Source organism: Schistocerca cancellata, chromosome 4, assembly GCF_023864275.1.
Source record: "Schistocerca cancellata isolate TAMUIC-IGC-003103 chromosome 4, iqSchCanc2.1, whole genome shotgun sequence".
Taxonomy (NCBI): Eukaryota; Metazoa; Arthropoda; class Insecta; order Orthoptera; family Acrididae; genus Schistocerca; species Schistocerca cancellata.
This window is the reverse complement of record NC_064629.1, coordinates 568,534,535-568,555,896: the sequence shown is the minus strand read 5'-3', so window position 1 is coordinate 568,555,896 and position 21,362 is coordinate 568,534,535. Positions and strand designations below refer to the sequence as shown.

Below are 21,362 nucleotides of genomic sequence, written 5' to 3'. Positions count from 1 at the left end.
GACAGATTCAAGATAGGGGTATATGTTATGGGGGACCACGATTGCTCACCGACATGAGGTGACAGTGGGGAAGTTCGAGTCTAGAGCAGAGTAGTTTGGGCACTTAGGGGAGCTGTGAACATGTATACCACAATTGAGTAGCTGTTGCTGGCACCTGATATGTAGTGGAAAGACCCCAGCCTACATGAGAAGGCTGTTTACAGAACTAGTTCAAAAGGCTCCTGTTCCAAGTTGGGCCCCACAGTGGTGTATCGGGTCTAGTGACCACAATGCTGTGGGCGATGTTGAATCATATGCCAGACTCTCATAATTTAGACAGGACAGAAGCAGGGCTTTGTACAACTGCAGGAGGGTAGTGAAGCCTGCACGCCAGCTAGTGTTGCTGAGGCAGTGAGGTATATTAAGGTGTAGCCAGCACCTTCGCTTGAGTTGCCAAAGAGGGGGAAGCTACATCAGCCGGACATTAAAGACTAGTCCAGAAAGCAAAAAGTCTCATCCCCATTGAATGACTGCACGGTGAGATAAAGTTCTGGTTGTGGGTGAACAGTACAACTCTGGTAACACTGTTTCCAGTGCTCTTCTGTTTATAATAAATGAGTGAGAACTTGCACATAAACCATTCTGCATCGAATTTTGTGTTTGGTTTGAACTTTTTGTTATATAATGTCAGTGATGTAATACAGTAGTGAAAGATTGAAATGTGTGGACTATGAAAAAAGACACAAGAATGTGGTGTTTCAGAAAAGTGAAAAGCATTTCGCAGCTGTTGGAAACCTGTCAGAAGTACTGCAGAAATACCTTGGTCCTCAAGTAATGGTATCAGCATCACATCCATTGTACAGGAATAGCTACACTCACTACAAGCAGAAATTTAGTGATAACCCACCTGAACGATCATAGTCCCCCGAATGTGAAACTGACGAAGACAGTGCAGATGTTTATATTCATGGGTGTGAAGTAGTTGATGCGTTGAATGTGCAGCCCCTACTATATCCCCCCCCCCCCCCCCCTTAAATGTCCAGGGAAGGTAAGAAGCACAAGAAGAAAACAGCATGTAAAAAGAAAAGTGGAAGAAATTGAATCAAGTTTTACCCACACATCATCTTCAAAACTTTGTGAAGTGTATAATGTAGATGCACATGGTGCAGAATCTGAAGATACTGGTATGTGCATGAAATGTGATGTGTGGTTTCAAAACCTAAATGTTGCTATCGCAGCAGCCACATATACTGAGAAGGTGCAGTTACTAACACTGATACCAGGTAGCTACTCCAAGCAGCAGATACAGAAGTACATACTCACTTCCTCACATTATTTGATTTCAAAAACTCATAAAATAAGGAATGAGAAAGGTACTTGGGCATGCCCATTTCTTACTGTGGACATCCTTTGCAAGATGATATGCATACTGTTGCTCTGGAATATTACCTATGTGATGACAAAGATTGCAGCAGGCAAAGTCACAACCAGGATGATGTTATCTCTGTTAGTGAAAATGGTGAAAAAGTTAAAAAGATATATAAGATCAATAGCAGAAGCATATCTCCTAATGAAAAAGGAGAACCCAAATTTAAAAACTGGTCTCTCAAAATTCTACTACTTATAACCAAAATGGGTAAAATGCCAGGAAGTGAAGGAAGTATGCACATGTATTTACTGCACTAATTTGAAACTTGTTTATTTCGCCATAAGCAGTGACACAGTAAAGAAACACGCAGAGACGGACCTGCTGCTTTTCTGTATGTGTCAAAAGCCACAAGATAAATGTTGGTTGTAGGAATATGCAATGTATCCTAGTGCTGAGTGATGACTGTTTAAGCATTACACCTTCAGGATACTGATAATGATGTAACAACTTACACATTGTGGGTGGGAGGAGGGTCGGTAAAGAAGACCGTAGAGCCAGCGAAGTTTGTTACAGAGGCTAGGCATTATGTCATGAAAGGAATAGTTCACCATCATATCAGGAGGAGTCAGAGACAGGCCACAGCAGAAGTAAAATCAGCCACATCCCAGAATACTGACACATTACTTCTTCATTTCGACTTTGCTGAGAACTGGTCTTTTGCTTTACAGAACGAAGTGTTTCTGACTTCCTTGGAACATCACACAGTTTTGCTACCGTCAGTGATGATCTCATTCACGACAGTGCACATGCATGCTACGCTGTCAGCACGATAACTGATGTAGCATCAAGAGGCAATGCAATTCCTAACATGTGCACACAACTGATAGTGCAGCACCTTGTTTTAAAACCACTTTCAGCTTTATGAGCTTGTTCAACACTGTAATACAGGAATTAAGAAAAAATACATATTTTCAGCAACAGGTCATGAAAAAAAGTGCATGTGAGGGGGTAGAAGGCCTCTGTAAAGATCTTGCAACAAGATTTAATCTCCAGCATGAAGCTGTTGATGCTATGAGATACTACTGGACCTGTACACACCATATCAACATTAGTATCAAACACGGAACTCTTAATTCTGAATGAAAGTACATTAACGGAATTTCATTTGAAAAAAGAGCAAGGAGTGGTCTGCTATGAAGCCTATGGTAGACATTCAATCAAGTCACTACTGGGTTGAATCCCAGAGTGGCACATATACTGCAAGAACGGTTCTCCACAAAATGCATCCTGTTACTGTGTGTGAAATGCAGATACCACAGTACACATTAGAAGACTCTGCAGTGAGCCACTTTATTTCTTGTGTGTTGTATGACAATCAGTGGTGGGTGGGACAGATAAGTGTTTCTTGTGAGCTGCAAGATATAACTGTCTCCTTTATGACACTTCAGGGTCCCGCTAATGCTGTCAAATGACCATCATCAAAAGATCAGTTTGCAGCTCTCATTTCCCAAGTAGTGCTCTTGTTGAATCATCCTTGTCCATATGTAAATTCAGCTCAGCTATATAAGTTCAATGAGTTTAGATGAAGGGGGGGGGGGGGGATTTAACAGTGCGGTGTTGATTGTTACATTGTAGGGAATTTTAATTCATGGAATGTAATTACAGAAGACAGTAATAATTTGTGAACAATATCATAAAAAGAAAAATGGGTACAAATATTCTGTATCTCATTTTTGTTATAAAATGTTTTTGAACAAAATTATGAATTGTTTTCCCACTCACTTATAACCTCGTAAAGTAATTATTTTGATTCAGAAATACCGGTTGTGCATGACATTTACTTAAAATCAGTGATCAATTTAAATATTTAAGTGTCCATGATTTTTTGATCTTGAGAGTACAGCTATGTCTACGTAAAAATTTTCTCGCATTTTGTACAGGCAAGTATTGCCCACTCTGATTGTACATTCCCTAAGTACAATGACCAACTAACGTACCATGAAATTTTTAGAAAATTTAGGACAGGGCTTTTAAAGAAAATAATTTCTAAACAACCAAATAATTTCAGATTTTTCATCTTTTGTAAAATATTTTGATAGTTTAAGAATTTCCTGCATTAATGCCACAGCTGATAGTTAGCAGTCCTTCCACTTGATCATTTCTCAAGACAGTTAACATCCCGGGACTATTCATATTTTCAAAACAAATTTGAAATTTGCAAAAAGTTACGAATTTCCATAGGTTAAAAATGCTCAGAAGTATGTATGTATTAATCATGTCGCATAGTATTGGGAACGAAGTATTTATTGAACATAAATTCAGATCTATATCACTTCTGGTTTCTTTATTACAATTTTTCCATTTTCCCCTTTATTACACCATTTTCACAAATACTCTTATTTACAGAGGTCCGTAGCATTTTAACAAATCATCAGAAAATCAAAATATTGTAGTTTTTGGAGAGGTATCATGTGGAACTTCAACATGTATTTTTTTCAGCTAACTTTGAAATAGTGATGTGACACATTCACTCTTGACCTCTATGATTTGAGATGAAATCCCCCAGAGGTGGGCTGCTAGATTTGTTAGTGCTAGGTGCGACCAACATGCAAGCATTAGGGGAGATGCTTTGGGAACTCAGATGGGAATGACTGGAGATAAGACAATGTTTCTTTTCGTAGACCACTATTGAGGAAATATAGAGAATCTGCATTTGTGGCTGATTGCCGAAGGATTCTACTGCCACTAACATAAATTTCATAAAAGGACCATAACGGTAAGATTAGAGAAATTAGGGCTCATTCAGAATCACACAGACAGTCAGTTTTCCCTCTCTCTATTTGTGAGTGGAGCAGGAAAGGAAATGACTAGTAGTGGTACAGGATACCCTCAACCATACACCATGTGGTGACTTGCACAGTATGTAAGTAGACGTAGATGTAGATGTAGATATAGATGAATGACTACACTTTATTTAGCAAACTAGTATCAAGCATGGCCACTATTCAGTGGCATCTAATACACGACATTAGAAGAACACAAACATTATTTGGTTAAAAAAAAGAAAAAAAACCAATCACTTATCATTGTACAACAAAGGGGATGAGTTGCGTAAGCATGAACATCTTCATCATTGACATCCTGTCATCAGCTTTCTATGTATTAGGTATCACTGTCGATGGGTCAAGCCTGTTAAAGTTAAGTAATTAGAATACTATCATTACTACAGCTTAAGGTGCACCAACAACATGTCTTTCGTTCAGCATATGCAAACCACAAAGCATTCAACAGACGAGATTCCCATTTTTACAAGGTGACAAATCATATTCGCTGTTCTTCTGATATCAAAGCACTGTTAAACAGTATAGATTCTCTTATGTTTATGAATTGTTTGTGTTTGTCCTATAGGATGTTTCTGATGCTACAGCAAATGATGTTAAGTCTCACTGATATCAAATACACATTATTATTTTAACACTTACCAGAGCCTTTCACTTTCTTGTATTACTCATGTACATATACTAGCACAAATTTCTTGTTTCATCTTTTGTTTTTAAACAAGCACTTTGTGAATTACTTATGTATTGTCTCATACTATGACTAAATAGTTTTGGCGCAAATGGTCCCACAAAACACAAGAAAATAAGTACATAAAATAAATACTCATTCTTGTATAAAGCAATAGAATGTTTTGAAAAAATCCATTTACTGATGTTATATAAACTAAAGAGCATGAGTTCAGTTGGGTTATTCTTATTTATGTGGTAAGCAGCAGCTACTCTTTTTACATTGTCACATAGTACGAAATGAATTTTCATTTGATTGGGGGACACTAATTTTGAAGATTATCCAGATATTTGTATTATGACATCATCTTCCAATGGTATACAGGGTGTTACAAAAAGGTATGGCCTAACTTTCAGGAAACATTCCTCACACACAAAGAAAGAAAATATGTTATGTGGACATGTGTCCGGAAACGCTTACTTTCCTTGTTAAAGCTCATTTTATTACTTCTCTTCAAATCACATTAATCATGGAATGGAAACACACAGCAACAGAATATACCAGCGTGACTTCAAACACTTTGTTACAGGAAATGTTCAAAATGTCCTCCGTTAGCGACGATACATGCATCCACCCTCCATTGCATGGAATCCCTGATGCGCTGATGCAGCCCTGGAGAATGGCGTATTGTATCACAGCCATCCACAATACGAGCACGAAGAGTCTCTACATTTGGTACCGGGGTTGCGTAGACAAGAGCTTTCAAATGCCCCCATAAATGAAAGTCAAGAGGGTTGAGGTCAGGAGAGTGTGGAGGCCATGGAATTGGTCCACCTCTACCAATCCATCGGTCACCGAATCTGTTGTAGAGAAGCGTACGAACACTTCGACTGAAATGTGCAGGAGCTCCATCGTGCATGAACCACATGTTGTGTCTTACTTGTAAAGGCACATGTTCTAGCAGCATAGGTAGAGTATCCCGTATGAAATCATGATAACGTGCTCCATTGAGCGTAGGTGGAAGAACATGGGGCCCAATCAAGACATCACCAACAATGCCTGCCCAAACGTTCACAGAAAATCTGTGTTGATGACGTGATTGCACATTTGCGTGCGGATTCTCGTCGCCCACACATGTTGATTGTGAAAATTTACAATTTGATCACGTTGAAATGAAGCCTCATCCGTAAAAAGAACATTTGCGCTGAAATGAGGATTGACACATGAACCATTCGCAGAAGTGTACCCGTGGAGGCCAATCAGCTGCTGATAGTGCCTGCACACGCTGTACATGGTACGGAAACAACTGGTTCTCCCGTAGCACTCTCCATACAGTGACATGGTCAACGTTACCTTGTACGGCAGCAACTTCTCTGACGCTGAGATTAGGGTTATCGTCAACTGCACGAAGAATTGCCTCGTCCATTTCAGGTGTCCTCGCCGTTCTAGGTCTTCCCCAGTCACGAGTCATAGGCTGGAATTATCCGTGCTCCCTAAGACGCCGATCAATTGCTTCGAACGTCTTCCTGTTGGGACACCTTCGTTCTGGAAATCTGTCTCGATACAAACGTACCGCGCCACAGCTATTGCCCCGTGCTACTCCATACATCAAATGGGCATCTGCCAACTACGCATTTGTTAACATTGCACTGACTGCAAAACCACGTTCGTGATGAACACTAACCTGTTGATGCTACGTACTGATGTGCTTGATGCTAGTACTGTAGAGCAATGAGTCGCATGTCAACACAAGCACTGAAGTCAACACTACCTTCCTTCAATTGGGCCAACTGGCGGTGAATCTAGGAAGTACAGTACATACTGATGAAACTGAAATGAGCTCTAACATGGAAACTAAGCATCTCCGGACACATGTCCACATAACACCTTGTCTTTATTTGTGTGTGAGGAATGTTTCCTGAAAGTTTGGCCGTACCTTTTTGTAACACCCTGTATATCTGCTTCATCTGATGTCTTATCTCCCCAAATTCTCACTTGCCCTGGAAGCCAGCAGGGCACCCTTCCTCTGTAGGCAGAGAAGGGACTCTTGGATTGCTTACACTTGCTTGTCTGCAGTACTGAACAAACCAAAGGACATTTTGGGTGTCAGAACAGGTGAGGCATTTCACAATTTTCATATTTCTCATCTGCTCTAGTTCCCTCAAGATAAATGTCATGAAGTGCAAATCCATTTTGTAAAGAAATCTTTAAGACTGTTTCCAGGAAAACCATAAAGCACCCAATGGAGTTACCATCCCCATCTAAAATATTATAAAACTGTGACCCATTTCTGAACATTGAGAACCCCAAAACCTCTCTCTCTCTCTCTCTCTCTCTCTCTCTCTCTCTCTCTCTCTCTCTCTCTCTCTCTCTCTCTCCCTCCCCCCCCTCCCTCCCCCCCCCCCCCCTCCCCCCCCCCCCCCCAATAACCATGGTAATGACTGGCTCCACCCTCAGGTTTTAACAGTAATTAGGGCTGCACCAAGGGTCACTAGGCCCACTTCATGCCAATTCCACAGTCCCTAGACTCGTCAGTTTGTGAAGGTGCAACTCACTGTGGGGCAAAAAAACGGTAAGGGGTTCAAGTGAGTGAAATTGTCAACAGGTTGAATGCCTAGTGTATTATGAGGGGATGACACCACATAGCAAGTGTCACTTTGCAAGGCTCAGCACAGAGACTGGCAATAGGATTGGTCTTCAACAAGTGTCACTAACCTATCTCCACAGTGACCACATTAATGATTTTGAAGTATGTTGGTCCTTCACTATGACAAATCTTCCAGTTATAAAATCATTAACATCAAGCAGCTTTTAGTCCAAACAGGCACTACAGTCCTCTTAAGAACCCTTATCCCCTACTCTCCAGATTCAGACCGTCTGTGAAATTTTTTTCTACAATTAAATTAACTCTATAGCACAATTTCGGGATCCTAGAGACTATTATAGGAAGTAATTATCAGGGCTGTTGTCAGGGGAAGCAAAAGTATAATTTAGAAGCATGGAAAACATGAAGAGAGAATTGCATTAAACTCACAGGGATTAATTTCATGAGTGCAGCATTTAAATGTATTACTTGGTTCAATAAAACATTTTCCCAAGCCTAGTCTGAAGTTTATCATCATCTCTCACATGATAATGAAAACATATAAAAACAATGGTCAACAGAGTAAGATTAAGACTAATGTTCAGTCTCTCACAAACAACACACTCAGAATCATTTCTTTAGTGACTACTTCACACCACTATTATGGTGTTGTATGACATCATCATTACGAAATAAATAAAAAAATAAATAAATTATACCTGGATTTTATCCTCATGCATCAGAGTGAAAGATGGTCCATCATACTCCTTCTCAGTTCCTTCAGACGAATATCCATTAACAGCTTGATGGGTGTCTAACTGATGATCCTCCTGCTGTGTATCCTTATCTGTTGTGACCTGTCCCAATGTTTTAGCAGAAATATTGTTAGAATTTGGATTCCAATTTGTGCGTTCACTACAGTTATTTGCTTCAAGGTTACTATTTTTTCTACTTCGATATAAATTCTTTCTGCTCCCTGTAATAGGTTTCAAACGAAATCTTTTCAAACCAGAACCCTTACGTAAGAAGGTTTTTACAATTCGTTGTTCATGATCTCCTGTAACATTTTTTATTACATCATTTTTATCCTTATTTTGTACATGACAGTCAACTACTGAGCACTTTGGCACAGAACTGGGGCAAGACGATTGCTTTGGCCGAAATTTTGCCAACCCTTCACCCTTCTTCAGGAAAGACTTCTTCGGTTTGCTAAGCTGTGAAGAAGCAGTATTTGCCGGTAATGTGTCAGATAGTTTCTCTTCAAGAAGCTGACTAAAAGATTTATTTGTCACAGTGATGGGAGTTTCATCAAAGGATTTGACAGGGGCAATTCCTTCCTGTGGGAGAAAATATTTACATCCTTAAACAAAACTAACACAAATGCTTGGAGTAACTTTGTATAATTAATTTGCAGCTATCAACTTACTGGTAAACCTCTATTGTCTGAAGATCTCTGCAATAAATGTAAGTTAAATCTTGCACCTTGAGCATTTCCCACTCTCAGTCTATGTCCATTGTTTCCATCTGTAAAGACACATGTTAAAAAAACGTGTTGTTGCTAAATATCAACTGTTAACTTCAAACGACATGTTACTTGCCTGTATCCTGTGTATTTCTTAACATTTTGCTTTTTCTAGGCAAAGGTCTGGGCCCATTCTGTTGCACTAAATTGGAGATCTTAACTTGAGCCATTCTTTGCAAGACTAACTTCGTACACAAAAATCTTAAAATTTCTTTTGCTTCTTCTCTACTGATTCACTTTTTTCCCTTGACTTCCTAGCTGCATCTGCAACAATGATTGTTTTCAGTTCAAAGTCTTTTTTTCACATACAAAATATAGGGTGATTATAATTAAAATCAAACTTTCAAAATGCTATAGAAATAACACCACCGATCAGAATGATGCCAAATTGCAACAGAATATTATCAGAGAAGGGGAAAAACGTATGGAAGAAGAAAAAAAATAGTGTGAAAATTGATCAATAGATGGTGCTGTGTGTGTCAGAATATGTAAATGAAAACATCTGTCATGCGCATGCCCCACTGAAGTTAGTACAAACATGCCAGTACATGGCTTTTATTCCTTTCGTGCCTGTGACGTTCGCCATGACTGTCTCAATGCAGGATCGCGCTCTGCTTGTAAAGCTGTATTACAAGAATGATGACTGGAACTTCGGCAGAGCGACGTGTGCACAAACACTGAAGGGTTTGAAACAAGGCATTGGCCCGATGACTGCCGTGGGTCTGGAGAAAATGATTCGGAAAATTGAAAGATGGTTTCTTTTGGTGTGCAACCTAGTAGAGGGAGGAAATTTGTGTTAACTTCCTATGGGACCAAACTGCTGAGGTCATCAGTCCCTAGGCTTACACACTACTTAATCTAACGTACGCCGAGGACAAAACACACACACACACACACACACACACACACACACACACACGGGGGGGGGACTCAAACCTCCGACGGGGGGAGCCGCATGAACCATGGCAAGGCACCTCAAACCTTGAGGCTACCCTGCGCAGCAGAGGGAGGAAACTAATTGATTCGACGTCAGTGGAAACAGTGGTCACAGCATGTAAGAGGAGAGGAGTGGTGGTGTGCAAACGTGTAGTACACGGAGAATTGCCCGAACATTGGACATACCCGTGAGCACATCCTTCTTTGCTATTCATTCAAAATTAACCATGTGCACAAGTTGCTTCCTGTTGACCTGCCATCTTTCTTTGCTTTAGAATTTCTTGCTCGCATGGAAGTGGACAACGATTGGCTGTGGAAGATTTTGTTGACAGACGAAGCCTACTTCCATCTGACAGCATGTCAGTACACAGAATTGTCGAATATGTGCAATGGAAAATCCACATGCAAATCAACCAGTATCACTTCATCCTGAAAAAGTCACTGTGTAGTGCAGGTTTACGGCATCATTTATCATAGGGTCATATTTTTTCAAGGATACAGGTGCTTCATGTCCTATTACCTGTACTATCACTGGTAAGCGCTAGAAATGTCTTTTGCGCAACCATGCCATTTCAGCTCTCCAACAGGGTGGATGTGTGGAGGGATCATTTTTACGCGAGATGGCACACCTCCACACATTGAAAATCCAGTTAAGCAACTGCTAAAGCGCCATTTTGGAAATGCTAAAATTATCAGCTGCCATTTCCCTACAGCCTGGCCGACCCGATCACCTGATCTTAATCTGTGTGACTTCTGGCTGTGGGGCTATCTAAAAGATGTTGTGTTCAGTGTTCCGATTGCAAACTTAGCTGCATTGAAGGCACACACTGCGCAACACATTCTGAACGTGACCCTGGAAACACTTCGTTCAGTTATGGAACATGCCGTTTCTTGATTTTAACTTGTTGCAGAAAATGGTAGACAGCATATTTAATGTGCTTTGGGCCAGTCACATGGAAATTGATAATCCAATTAGATTTTGATTGATGCTTTTTATGTGGTTTTTGGCCTCAGGACAATTAAAAACCAATTTTTCCCATTCAATGTTATATGACCTTGCTGTGGTGGATGGGCTTATATAACTTAACAGTATCACACCTGTACACCCATGCACACTGAGCAGTCCAGTTATTTAACGTCAGACTTACACCTTAGACATTGTTGTACGATTTTTTCTCCGGACTGGAAAGAGATAGAAACATGCACATTGTTTTAAAATGAGGCCGCATTCATTGTCCATACGTCCCAGAGATGGCAGCACCGTACGGCAGATGGAATTTTACCGCCAGCGGCGAGAATGAGAACTGTTTTAAATACTTAAAATGGTGATGTTTTCCTTACTTGAACAGCGTGCAATCATTTGTTTTCTGAATTGGCGTGGTGTGAAACCAATTGAAATTCATTGACAGTTGAAGGAGACATGTGGTGATGGAGTTATGGATGTGTCGAAAGTGGGTTCGTGGGTGCGACAGTTTAATGAAGGCAGAACATCGTGTGACAACAAACCGAAACAACCTCGGGCTCGCACAAGCCGGTCTGACGACATGATCGAGAAAGTGGAGAGAATTGTTTTGGGGGATCGCCGAATGACTGTTGAACAGATCGCCTCCAGAGTTGGCATTTCTGTGGGTTCTGTGCACACAATCCTGCATGATGACCTGAAAATGCGAAAAGTGTCATCCAGGTGGGTGCCACAAATGCTGAAAAAATGATGGTGTCCATGTTCTGGGACAGCGAGGGCGTAATCCTTACCCATTGCGTTCCAAAGGGCACTACGGTAACAGGTGCATCCTACGAAAATGTTTTGAAGAACAAATTCCTTCCTGCACTGCAACAAAAACGTCCGGGAAGGGCTGCGCGTGTGCTGTTTCACCAAGACAACGCACCCGCACATCGAGCTAACGTTACGCAACAGTTTCTTCGTGATAACAACTTTGAAGTGATTCGTCATGCTCCCTACTCACTTGACCTGGCTCCTAGTGACTTTTGGCTTTTTCCAACAATGAAAGACACTCTCCGTGGCCACACATTCACCAGCCGTGCTGCTATTGCCTCAGCAATTTTCCAGTGGTCAAAACAGACTCCTAAAGAAGCCTTCGCTGCTGCCATGGAATCATGGCGTCAGCGTTGTGAAAAATGTGTACATCTGCAGGGCGATTACGTCGAGAAGTAATGCCAGTTTCATCGATTTCGGGTGAGTAGTTAATTAGAAAAAAAATCGGAGGCCTTAGAACTTGAATGCACCTCGTACATTATGATGCTTACAGTGCCACCTAGTGCTACATTTTGTAACTATTTATTTTTCTTCTGCCATATGTTTTTCCCCTTCTCTGATAATATTCCGTTGCAATTTGACATCATTCTGACCAGTGGTGTTATTTCTACAGTGGTTTGAAAGTTTAATTATAATTACCTTGTATATCAAAGTGTCATACAATAGTGGAATGATAAATACTATTAATGTAACCAGGTAACTAACTAATTGTTTATTTGAACAACAGAAGAAACAATTAACAAAAGAGTGTTCATCTGTTCATTTGTCTACCACATTGCATACATCCCATCATGAAGGAGACTCGTCAGGGGTGTGGAAGCAAGAGACTGCATTAATAATTAAATATTATTAAGCTTCTGTGCGCTATTTGTGGTTGAAGTTAAGTTCAACAAAGCAAAGTTACAGGAAAGCTGCTGCTTAAAGAAACATTGCTTTATTGGTTATGTTAAACACATGTTGTTGGCCTCCTACTGCTAGTTTAATATCTTCTTGCTCACATTTATATTTTTCATAAAATATGCAGTTATACAGGGTGTATCAAAAAGAATCATCCGATTTAAAAAAAATTATAACTACACTCCTGGAAATTGAAATAAGAACACCGTGAATTCATTGTCCCAGGAAGGGGAAACTTTATTGATACATTCCTGGGGTCAGATACATCACATGATCACACTGACAGAACCACAGGCACATAGACACAGGCAACAGAGCATGCACAATGTCGGCACTAGTACAGTGTATATCCACCTTTCGCAGCAATGCAGGCTGCTATTCTCCCATGGAGACGATCGTAGAGATGCTGGATGTAGTCCTGTGGAACGGCTTGCCATGCCATTTCCACCTGGCGCCTCAGTTGGACCAGCGTTCGTGCTGGACGTGCAGACCGCGTGAGACGACACTTCATCCAGTCCCAAACATGCTCAATGGGGGACAGATCCGGAGATCTTGCTGGCCAGGGTAGTTGACTTACACCTTCTAGAGCACGTTGGGTGGCACGGGATACATGCGGACGTGCATTGTCCTGTTGGAACAGCAAGTTCCCTTGCCGGTCTAGGAATGGTAGAACGATGGGTTCGATGACGGTTTGGATGTACCGTGCACTATTCAGTGTCCCCTCGATGATCACCAGTGGTGTACGGCCAGTGTAGGAGATCGCTCCCCACACCATGATGCCGGGTGTTGGCCCTGTGTGCCTCGGTCGTATACAGTCCTGATTGTGGCGCTCACCTACACGGCGCCAAACACGCATACGACCATCATTGGCACCAAGGCAGAAGCGACTCTCATCGCTGAAGACGACACGTCTCCATTCGTCCCTCCATTCACGCCTGTCGCGACACCACTGGAGGCGGGCTGCACGATGTTGGGGCGTGAGCGGAAGACGGCCTAACGGTGTGCGGGACCGTAGCCCAGCTTCATGGAGACGGTTGCGAATGGTCCTCGCCGATACCCCAGGAGCAACAGTGTCCCTAATTTGCTGGGAAGTGGCGGTGTGGTCCCCTATGGCACTGCGTAGGATCCTACGGTCTTGGCGTGCATCCGTGCGTCGCTGCGGTCCGGTCCCAGGTCGACGGGCACGTGCACCTTCCGCCAACCACTGGCGACAACATCGATGTACTGTGGAGACCTCACGCCCCACGTGTTGAGCAATTCGGCGGTACGTCCACCCGGCCTCCCGCATGCCCACTATACGCCCTCGCTCAAAGTCCGTCAACTGCACATACGGTTCACGTCCACGCTGTCGCGGCATGCTACCAGTGTTAAAGACTGCGATGGAGCTCCGTATGCCACGGCAAACTGGCTGACACTGACGGCGGCGGTGCACAATTGCTGCGCAGCTAGCGCCATTCGACGGCCAACACCGCGGTTCCTGGTGTGTCCGCTGTGCCGTGCGTGTGATCATTGCTTGTACAGCCCTCTCGCAGTGTCCGAAGCAAGTATGGTGGGTCTGACACACCGGTGTCAATGTGTTCTTTTTTCCATTTCCAGGAGTGTATTATTTTATCTCAGATACGCATCTGAACAACGTACTGTTGGAAAGAGTAAACTCTCAAGTTTTACAGGCTAGGTAGCAGCAGTGTGCTTCCAGCTCAGTTCTAAAAAAATGGTGTCAGGACACCAGAAAGGGTTTTGTGTTCTACGTTCTGTGCCGTGCAGGTCAGTGACAACTGTTAAGCGCAACTTTCGTACTAGATATGGTGTGGATCCACCTACAGCACAGAGTATTAGATGATGGCATGAACAATTCCGAGAAACAGGTTGCTTGTGTAACGGCAAATTGCTGGGCCGTCCCAAACTGTGTGACACCAACATCGACCACATCTGCCACAGTTTCACAAGGAGTCCGCAGAAATCCATTTACCATGCAGCTCAACAGCTCAGCATGCCCCTGATGTCCATCTGGCATGTGATGCATCAACGTCTACACATGAAACCATACAAAATTCAGCTACTACAAGCTATTCATGAAGGTGACAATCAACAACACATGGAGTTCCATAATTTCATCCTTGGCAAGGTGAAGGATGACAGTTTTCTTACACACTTAGTGTTTAGTGGCAACACAACATTCCATTTAAATGGATAGGTGAACTGTCATAATGTGAGAATATGGGGTGCGGAACAACCACATGTAGTTTAACAACACGAGTGGGACTCTCCAAAATTTAATGTGTTTTGTGCAGTTCCATGGGAAATGGTGTGTGATCCATTTTTCTTTGCCGAGAACACTGTTACAGAACATATCTCAATATGCTTGAGAACTTTCTTTTCCCACAATTGGAGCCCGACTCAAACAACTTCATTTACCAACAGGATGGGGTACCGCCACACTGGCAACTGGAAATGCAGGAATTTTTAAATCAAACAATTACTGAACAATGGACTGGTTGCACTGGACCAAATGATTCAAGCTCTACATTACTGGCCTCCAAGGTCACCGAACCTGACTGTGTGTGATTATTTCTTGTGGGGGTTTATAAAAGACTCTGTTTATGTGCCTCCATTACCAACAACATTGAATGAATTAAGACATCGCTTAACAGCAACTGTGGGAGCTGTAACTCAAGACACGCTCACTGCACAGTGAGAACAATTTGAATACCACATTGACATATACCAGGCATCTCAAGGGGACATATTGAACACCTATGAACAAAACTTTGATTTTCATGTTCATCACAAAATGAAATTCGTTATATATGTTTATTAGTTTCAGAAATATATATGTGCCAAACCGGATGATTCTTTTTGATACACCCCGTATCTGTTCTGGAAGTATAGGCATGTGTTTACAATGAAGACTGCTACTTATAGTGAAGCTAACAGACGCATTCAGAACTTTAATTCAGATGATTAGACAATTTGTAGAGGTGGATAGTAAGATATGCATTTAATTTGACTTTGAATTTGTAAAGGTTTTCAGCTTATTGTTTTATGTAAGATGAGAGCTCATTGAAGCCCACAACATGACAAAACAGGACCGCACTCTGACTCGAAGAAAACCAGGTAATATCCACATGAAAATTACTTTTCTGTGTTGTCATGAACTTTTGAAAATCAAAGTTCGGTTATTATCACCAAAAACCAATATGATTAAATGTACCTGGAAATGAACGTAAGAGTTCCAAGATCTACAAAGAGACATCTACAGGTTATGTGACAATCGTGATTTGATTTCAGTGCACCCAATGGCATGGTTATCAGTGCCCTCGCTGAATGTGAATTTATGCATGTAGTGAGATGAACAATGTCTTTCCTCTTGAGCAAAGGACATGCATTACAGACTTCACAGACTGAATGGCAACGACACCACAGACATCAGTTTCTTACCAATACATTAAAATGGGCGATATAGTCATGATGTGATATACTAAACAAAATTTGAATTAACTGAAATGAGTGCTTCAGTTTTTTATCAGGTAGATATGGCTTGCTGACAATTAATAAAGAGCACAGAAAGAACTTGCCACTCAGAGTAAGTAAAAGCTGGTTAACTGTGCCATACACTGAGATGACGAAAGTCATGGGATAGTGATACGCACATATACAGATGATGGTAGTATTAAGTACACAAAATATAAGAGGGCAGTGCATTAGCAGAGCTGTAATTTGTACTCAGGTGATTCATGTGAAAAGGTTTCTGATGTGATTACAATCACACAATAGAAATTAATAGAGCTTTAATATGGCATAGCAGTTGGAGCTAGATGCATGGGACATTCAATTTTGAAAATTGTTAGGGAATTTAATATCCAGAGATCAGCAGTATCAAGAGTGTGATGAAAATACCAAATTTCAGGTATTATCTCTCACCACAGACAACACAGTGTCCAACGGCCTTCACTCAACGACCAAGAGCAGTGGCGTTTACATGTGATTGTCAGTGCTAACGGACAAGCAACAATGGATGAAATAACCCCAGAAATCAGTGGGAGTGCATGACAAACATATATGTTTGGACAGTGTGGCGAAATTGGACATTAATAGGCTACAGCAGCAGACAACCAATGTGAGTGCCTAGTTGGACACTAGAAGACTGGAAAACCGTGGCCAGGTCAGATGAGTCACGATTTCAGCTGGTGAGAGCTAATGGTGGGGTTCGAGTGTGGTGCAGATCTCATAAACACATGGCCCCAAGTTGTCAATGAGGTACTGTGCACGCTGGTGGTAGCTCCATAATGATATGGGTCATACTTACATAGAATGGATCAGGTCCTCTGGTCAAACTGAACCGATCATTGATTGGAAATGGTTATGTTTGGTTACTCTTGGAGACCATCTGCAGCCATTCATGGACTTCACATTCCCAAATAATGATGGAATTTGTATCTATGACAATGCACCATGTGACTGGATTGACGAACATTCTGGACAATTCGAGCAAATAATCTGGACACCCAGGCTGCCTGACATGAATCTCATAAAATGTTTATGGGACATAATATAGACGTCAATTTGTGTATAAAAGCCAGCACTGTCAACACTTCTGGTTCCAGAAGCAGCACGGCTCAATATTTCTGAAGAGGACTTCCAACAACTTGTTTAGCTCACGTCATGTAGAGCTGCTGCACTATGCTGGGCAAAGGAGCTTGATGTGATATTAGATGTCTCATTACTTTCATCACCTCAGTGTATATGGTTGTTAAAATACATATATGCAAAGGGTTAAAAATTACACACACTATAAGAGAAATGAGCACACAATCCAAATTGTGAAACTATGATTCGGGTAACTGTGGTTAGTTTGTGTGGCATATGGCTGGTGCCTTACAATCCAGACACACAACAGTGTTGTGGACTGCCACCTGGTCAAGAAACCTGTAAATTGGCATAGCTCTGTTTGCCTGTGCCAACTGCTGCAGTATTGAGGGTGTCACATTCACCAGATACAGCCATCATCACTAGCTCACATCCGCGAGCCGTGCAAAATGATTCTGTTGACTGGTATTACTATGACAGGCAGCCTTTACAGGGCACCATCCAGCAGCTTGCCAGCCAGAGCAAATCCCAGTCCCAACATCGATGTCTCGACTGTGTCAGAAGTGCCACCAATCTACTCATCAGAGTGCAGCACTACCGATGAACTCTGAGATATTGGCAGTGATGCATATACAGTCTCTGCCTACAGCAGTTATTATCAGTAGTAAATGATAGTGTAGTTCACTAGTGTATTCAAGAACTTTTCTCATGTCTGGTACATCCTTCATTAGATCTGAATGATCTTTGTGTTGGTTTACTCGGAAGCTGTTTCAGCTGTTAATACTGTTGTGTACTTCCTCTGTAGTAATGAAGTTTACCGTTCTTGGCTACCCAGACACCTTTTTCTTCTTGTGTGTGCAACACACACAATGGGATACTAATTGTCCATTTACCATGTCTCCTTTCATGCTGGAACTTTACCTTCTGCAACTTTTCCAGTTGGGGGTCAACAGCTGCTGTGTATGATCCAGGATACCACTCACGCGACGCAGCACTGTTCGGTGGTGACACCACCAAGTGCTACAGACAGGTCTGCATAGTTTCTACATCTACATTTATACTCCATAAGCCACCCAACGGTGTGTGGCGGAGGGCACTTTACGTGCCACTGTCATTACCTCCCTTTCCTGTTCCACTCGTGTATAGTTCGCGGGAAGAGCGACTACCAGAAAGCCTCCGTGCGCGCTTGAATCTCTCTAATTTTACATTCGTGATCTCCTCGGGAGGTATAAGTAGGGGGAAACAATATATTCGATACCTCATCGAGAAACGCACCCTCTCGAAACCTGGACAGCAAGCTACACCGCGATGCAGAGCACCTCTCTTGCAGAGTCTGCCACTTGAGTTTGCTAAACATCTCCGTAAAGCTATCACGCTTACCAAATAACCCTGTGACGAAACGCGCCACTCTTCTTTGGATCTTCTCTATCTCCTCCGTCAACCCGATCTGGTATGGATCCCACACTGATGAGCAATACTCAAGTATAGGTCGAACGAGTGTTTTGTAAGCCGCCACCTTTGTTGATGGACTACATTTTTCTAAGGATTCTCCCAATGAATCTCAACCTGGCACCCGCCTTACCAACAATTAATTTTATATGATCATTCCACTTCAAATCCTTCTGTACATATACTCCCAGATATTTTACAGAAGTAACTGCTACCAGTATTTGTTCCACTATCATATAATCATATAATAAGGGATCCTTCTTTCTGTGTATTCGCAATACATTACATTTGTCTATGTTAAGGGTCAGTTGCCACTTCCAGCACCAAGTGCCTATCCGCTGAAGATCTTCCCACATTTTGCTGCAATTTTCTAATGCTGCAACTTCTCTGTATACTACAGCATCATCATCCGCGAAAAGCTGCACGGAACTGCTTCACACTTTGAGCTTCCCGCACACGTCATAGCTTCTTCGTCAGTGCCTCTCCCATCCTGAAGTCTTCCCAGTGCAGAACTTAATGCCATTATCTACACTTTTTCCAGAATTTGACAACACCATAGATTCTTCACCCATCTTCCTTGTTGCACTGAACTGCCTCCATGTTCCTGCTCTTCCTTATGCATCTCTCCTGGCTGTCTCTGGCCTCTTTGCCTCTCACACTCGCTTCCTGCACTGCCTCTTGTCCCAGTGCCTCCACAGCTGGCCCAGTCGGTGCTTCTCACTATCAGTCATTCTGATGCTCTTGGTACCCATCCACTCCATGAACTACACTTCTCCAACTGCTGGTGCCGTCACTCATCTCTTTCCCACTTCTGTTGGTCCTGGATTGTCACATACCGACATGTTTTCCGTCATTCCACCCATCGCTGCATCTTCCCACCTGCCTTCAATACCCTCATTCTCCTCTCGGGTATCCCTTCTCAATGTGGATCACATTTGTCTGATGTTCTCACCTTCTCTGATGGGCACTTCAATGGCGCGTGTTTTGCCTTTGGTGTAGCCCTGCTGGCACTGACACTGGCACTACCACTCCTTTTCTCCCAAATGGCTCTGTGTTCTCTTCTGTGGAAAAGAATAGTGGCGTCTCTTTCAATGTCATCCTCCCTGCAGCCACCACCTACACAACAAGTTGGCTCCACCATCTCCTCCAAAGGAAAGAGAAATATGGCATACAGCTGGTGCCTTATAATCAAGTCACACAACACAGTGTTTTAGGTTGCCGCCCTGTCACAACACCTGCAAGCAGATGTAGCTTAGTTTGCCTTCGCCAGCCGCTGCAGCACTGAGGCACCACATTCAGAGGATACAGCCATCACTAGCTCACATCCTGAGCCGCATGCCAAGACTTTCCTTGTATTCTTCCACCATGAAGGCCTTATAGGACACAGCCCAGAAGCTCACCAGCCTGTGCTAATTCCAGTCCTGATGTCAACGTAACATCTGAAGTGCCACCAGTCTAATCCACAGACCACTGCACTCTCCGGCAAACCCAGAGATATCAGCAGTGCTGCGTATACCGACTGACTATGGCAGTAATGATTGATAGTAACCAACAGTGTATTTGCTTATAGATTCAAGAACTGTTACTCTCAATAGCAACTGACAGTGTACTCTGCTTGTGTACTGAAGAACTGTTATCGTGTCTGTTGCTTGACATGGAAGCTGTTCCAGTCACTAACAGTTTTGTACATTTTCTCAGAAGCAATAAATTTCTGTTGTTCTTGGCTACCTGGGTACCTTCCTCTTCTTCAGCGTGCATCAGTCACAACAGGATACTTTAGTGTGATCATTGAGTAATTAAAAAAATATTAAAAAAGTAATGAATCAGTCAGATCTAGACACATTGAAATGACCTACACAGTAATTTCAACAATAGTACAGACAATACACAAAATCTTAAAATCTTTTCTATACTTATCTCACTGTTATTTAAAGCAGTCGAGAAATAGTGATCTAAAAAAAATTGCTGCCTTCATATCAGTATACAGAATGTAATCAAGTCAAATGATATGCACAGTCAGTAGTACACCACAAGCATCACACACTGGTGGCTACTTAGACTGGAGGTGGTGCGTGTCAGCCATTCTTTCCATCTGTGTCACTGCAAGAGAGTTCACCACAGCAAAACTGTTGGCTTTGTCAGCCACCTTTTATCATTTTGTACTTCCAGTCACACATACTTCCACTGACATACATCTCTGAAGAGCAAGAATGGTTGACCAGTACTTACATGCAAGATGTGGAACTCAGTGATACTGGTAAGAATGGAGTGTAATTTATTTGTAACTGCCTTATCTTCCTCAAACTACTACTATTTCTTCCCTGAGTAAGAAACAAAGTTTCAAAAGTTATTATTAGTATTTTCACTTTTAAATGTTCCTATCAGCAATACAGGGCTTTCAGATCTTACAGGTACGTAACGGTCAGTCATTCTGTCTGTAATCTTGTTGTTTTCTATGAATTTTACTTTCGACTCTTACTTCTCCTCCTCAACAACTGTGCAGTAGTACTCAAATGGACAACACAGGATATTACATTTGTACCACTTTATCTGCTGGGTACATTAGCTGAAAGGTCTGTAGGGGCCTGAGGAAATCAGAGCAGACAAGAAAACTATTCTGTTGATTGTATCTTCTCTGCTTTAGTGCCTTTAGGGTTCCACAGAGTTCTGCTCAAACTCTGTAAATTAGTTCAGAAATTTAATCCTAACGATGCTGCCACAAGAAATTAATGACCAAACAGGCAGAAGCAACCACTGC

At 42.1% G+C, this 21,362-nt stretch overlaps 1 protein-coding gene across 6 annotated transcripts in view; it reads right to left on the bottom strand.

Annotated features, from left to right (window-relative positions):
• Positions 1–21,362, bottom strand: part of LOC126184724 (centromere protein J) — a 259,648-nt gene that overhangs the window by 160,752 nt on the left and 77,534 nt on the right. For all 6 annotated transcript variants that reach the window (XM_049927255.1, XM_049927253.1, XM_049927257.1 and 3 more), the window contains 3 exons: positions 9,038–9,225; positions 8,866–8,963; positions 8,159–8,776 (listed from right to left, as the gene is read on the bottom strand). In XM_049927255.1, coding sequence (XP_049783212.1) covers positions 8,159–8,776; positions 8,866–8,963; positions 9,038–9,131 — 810 coding nt within the window. In that variant the 5' untranslated portion in view covers positions 9,132–9,225. The remainder of the gene's footprint in view (positions 1–8,158; positions 8,777–8,865; positions 8,964–9,037; positions 9,226–21,362) is intronic.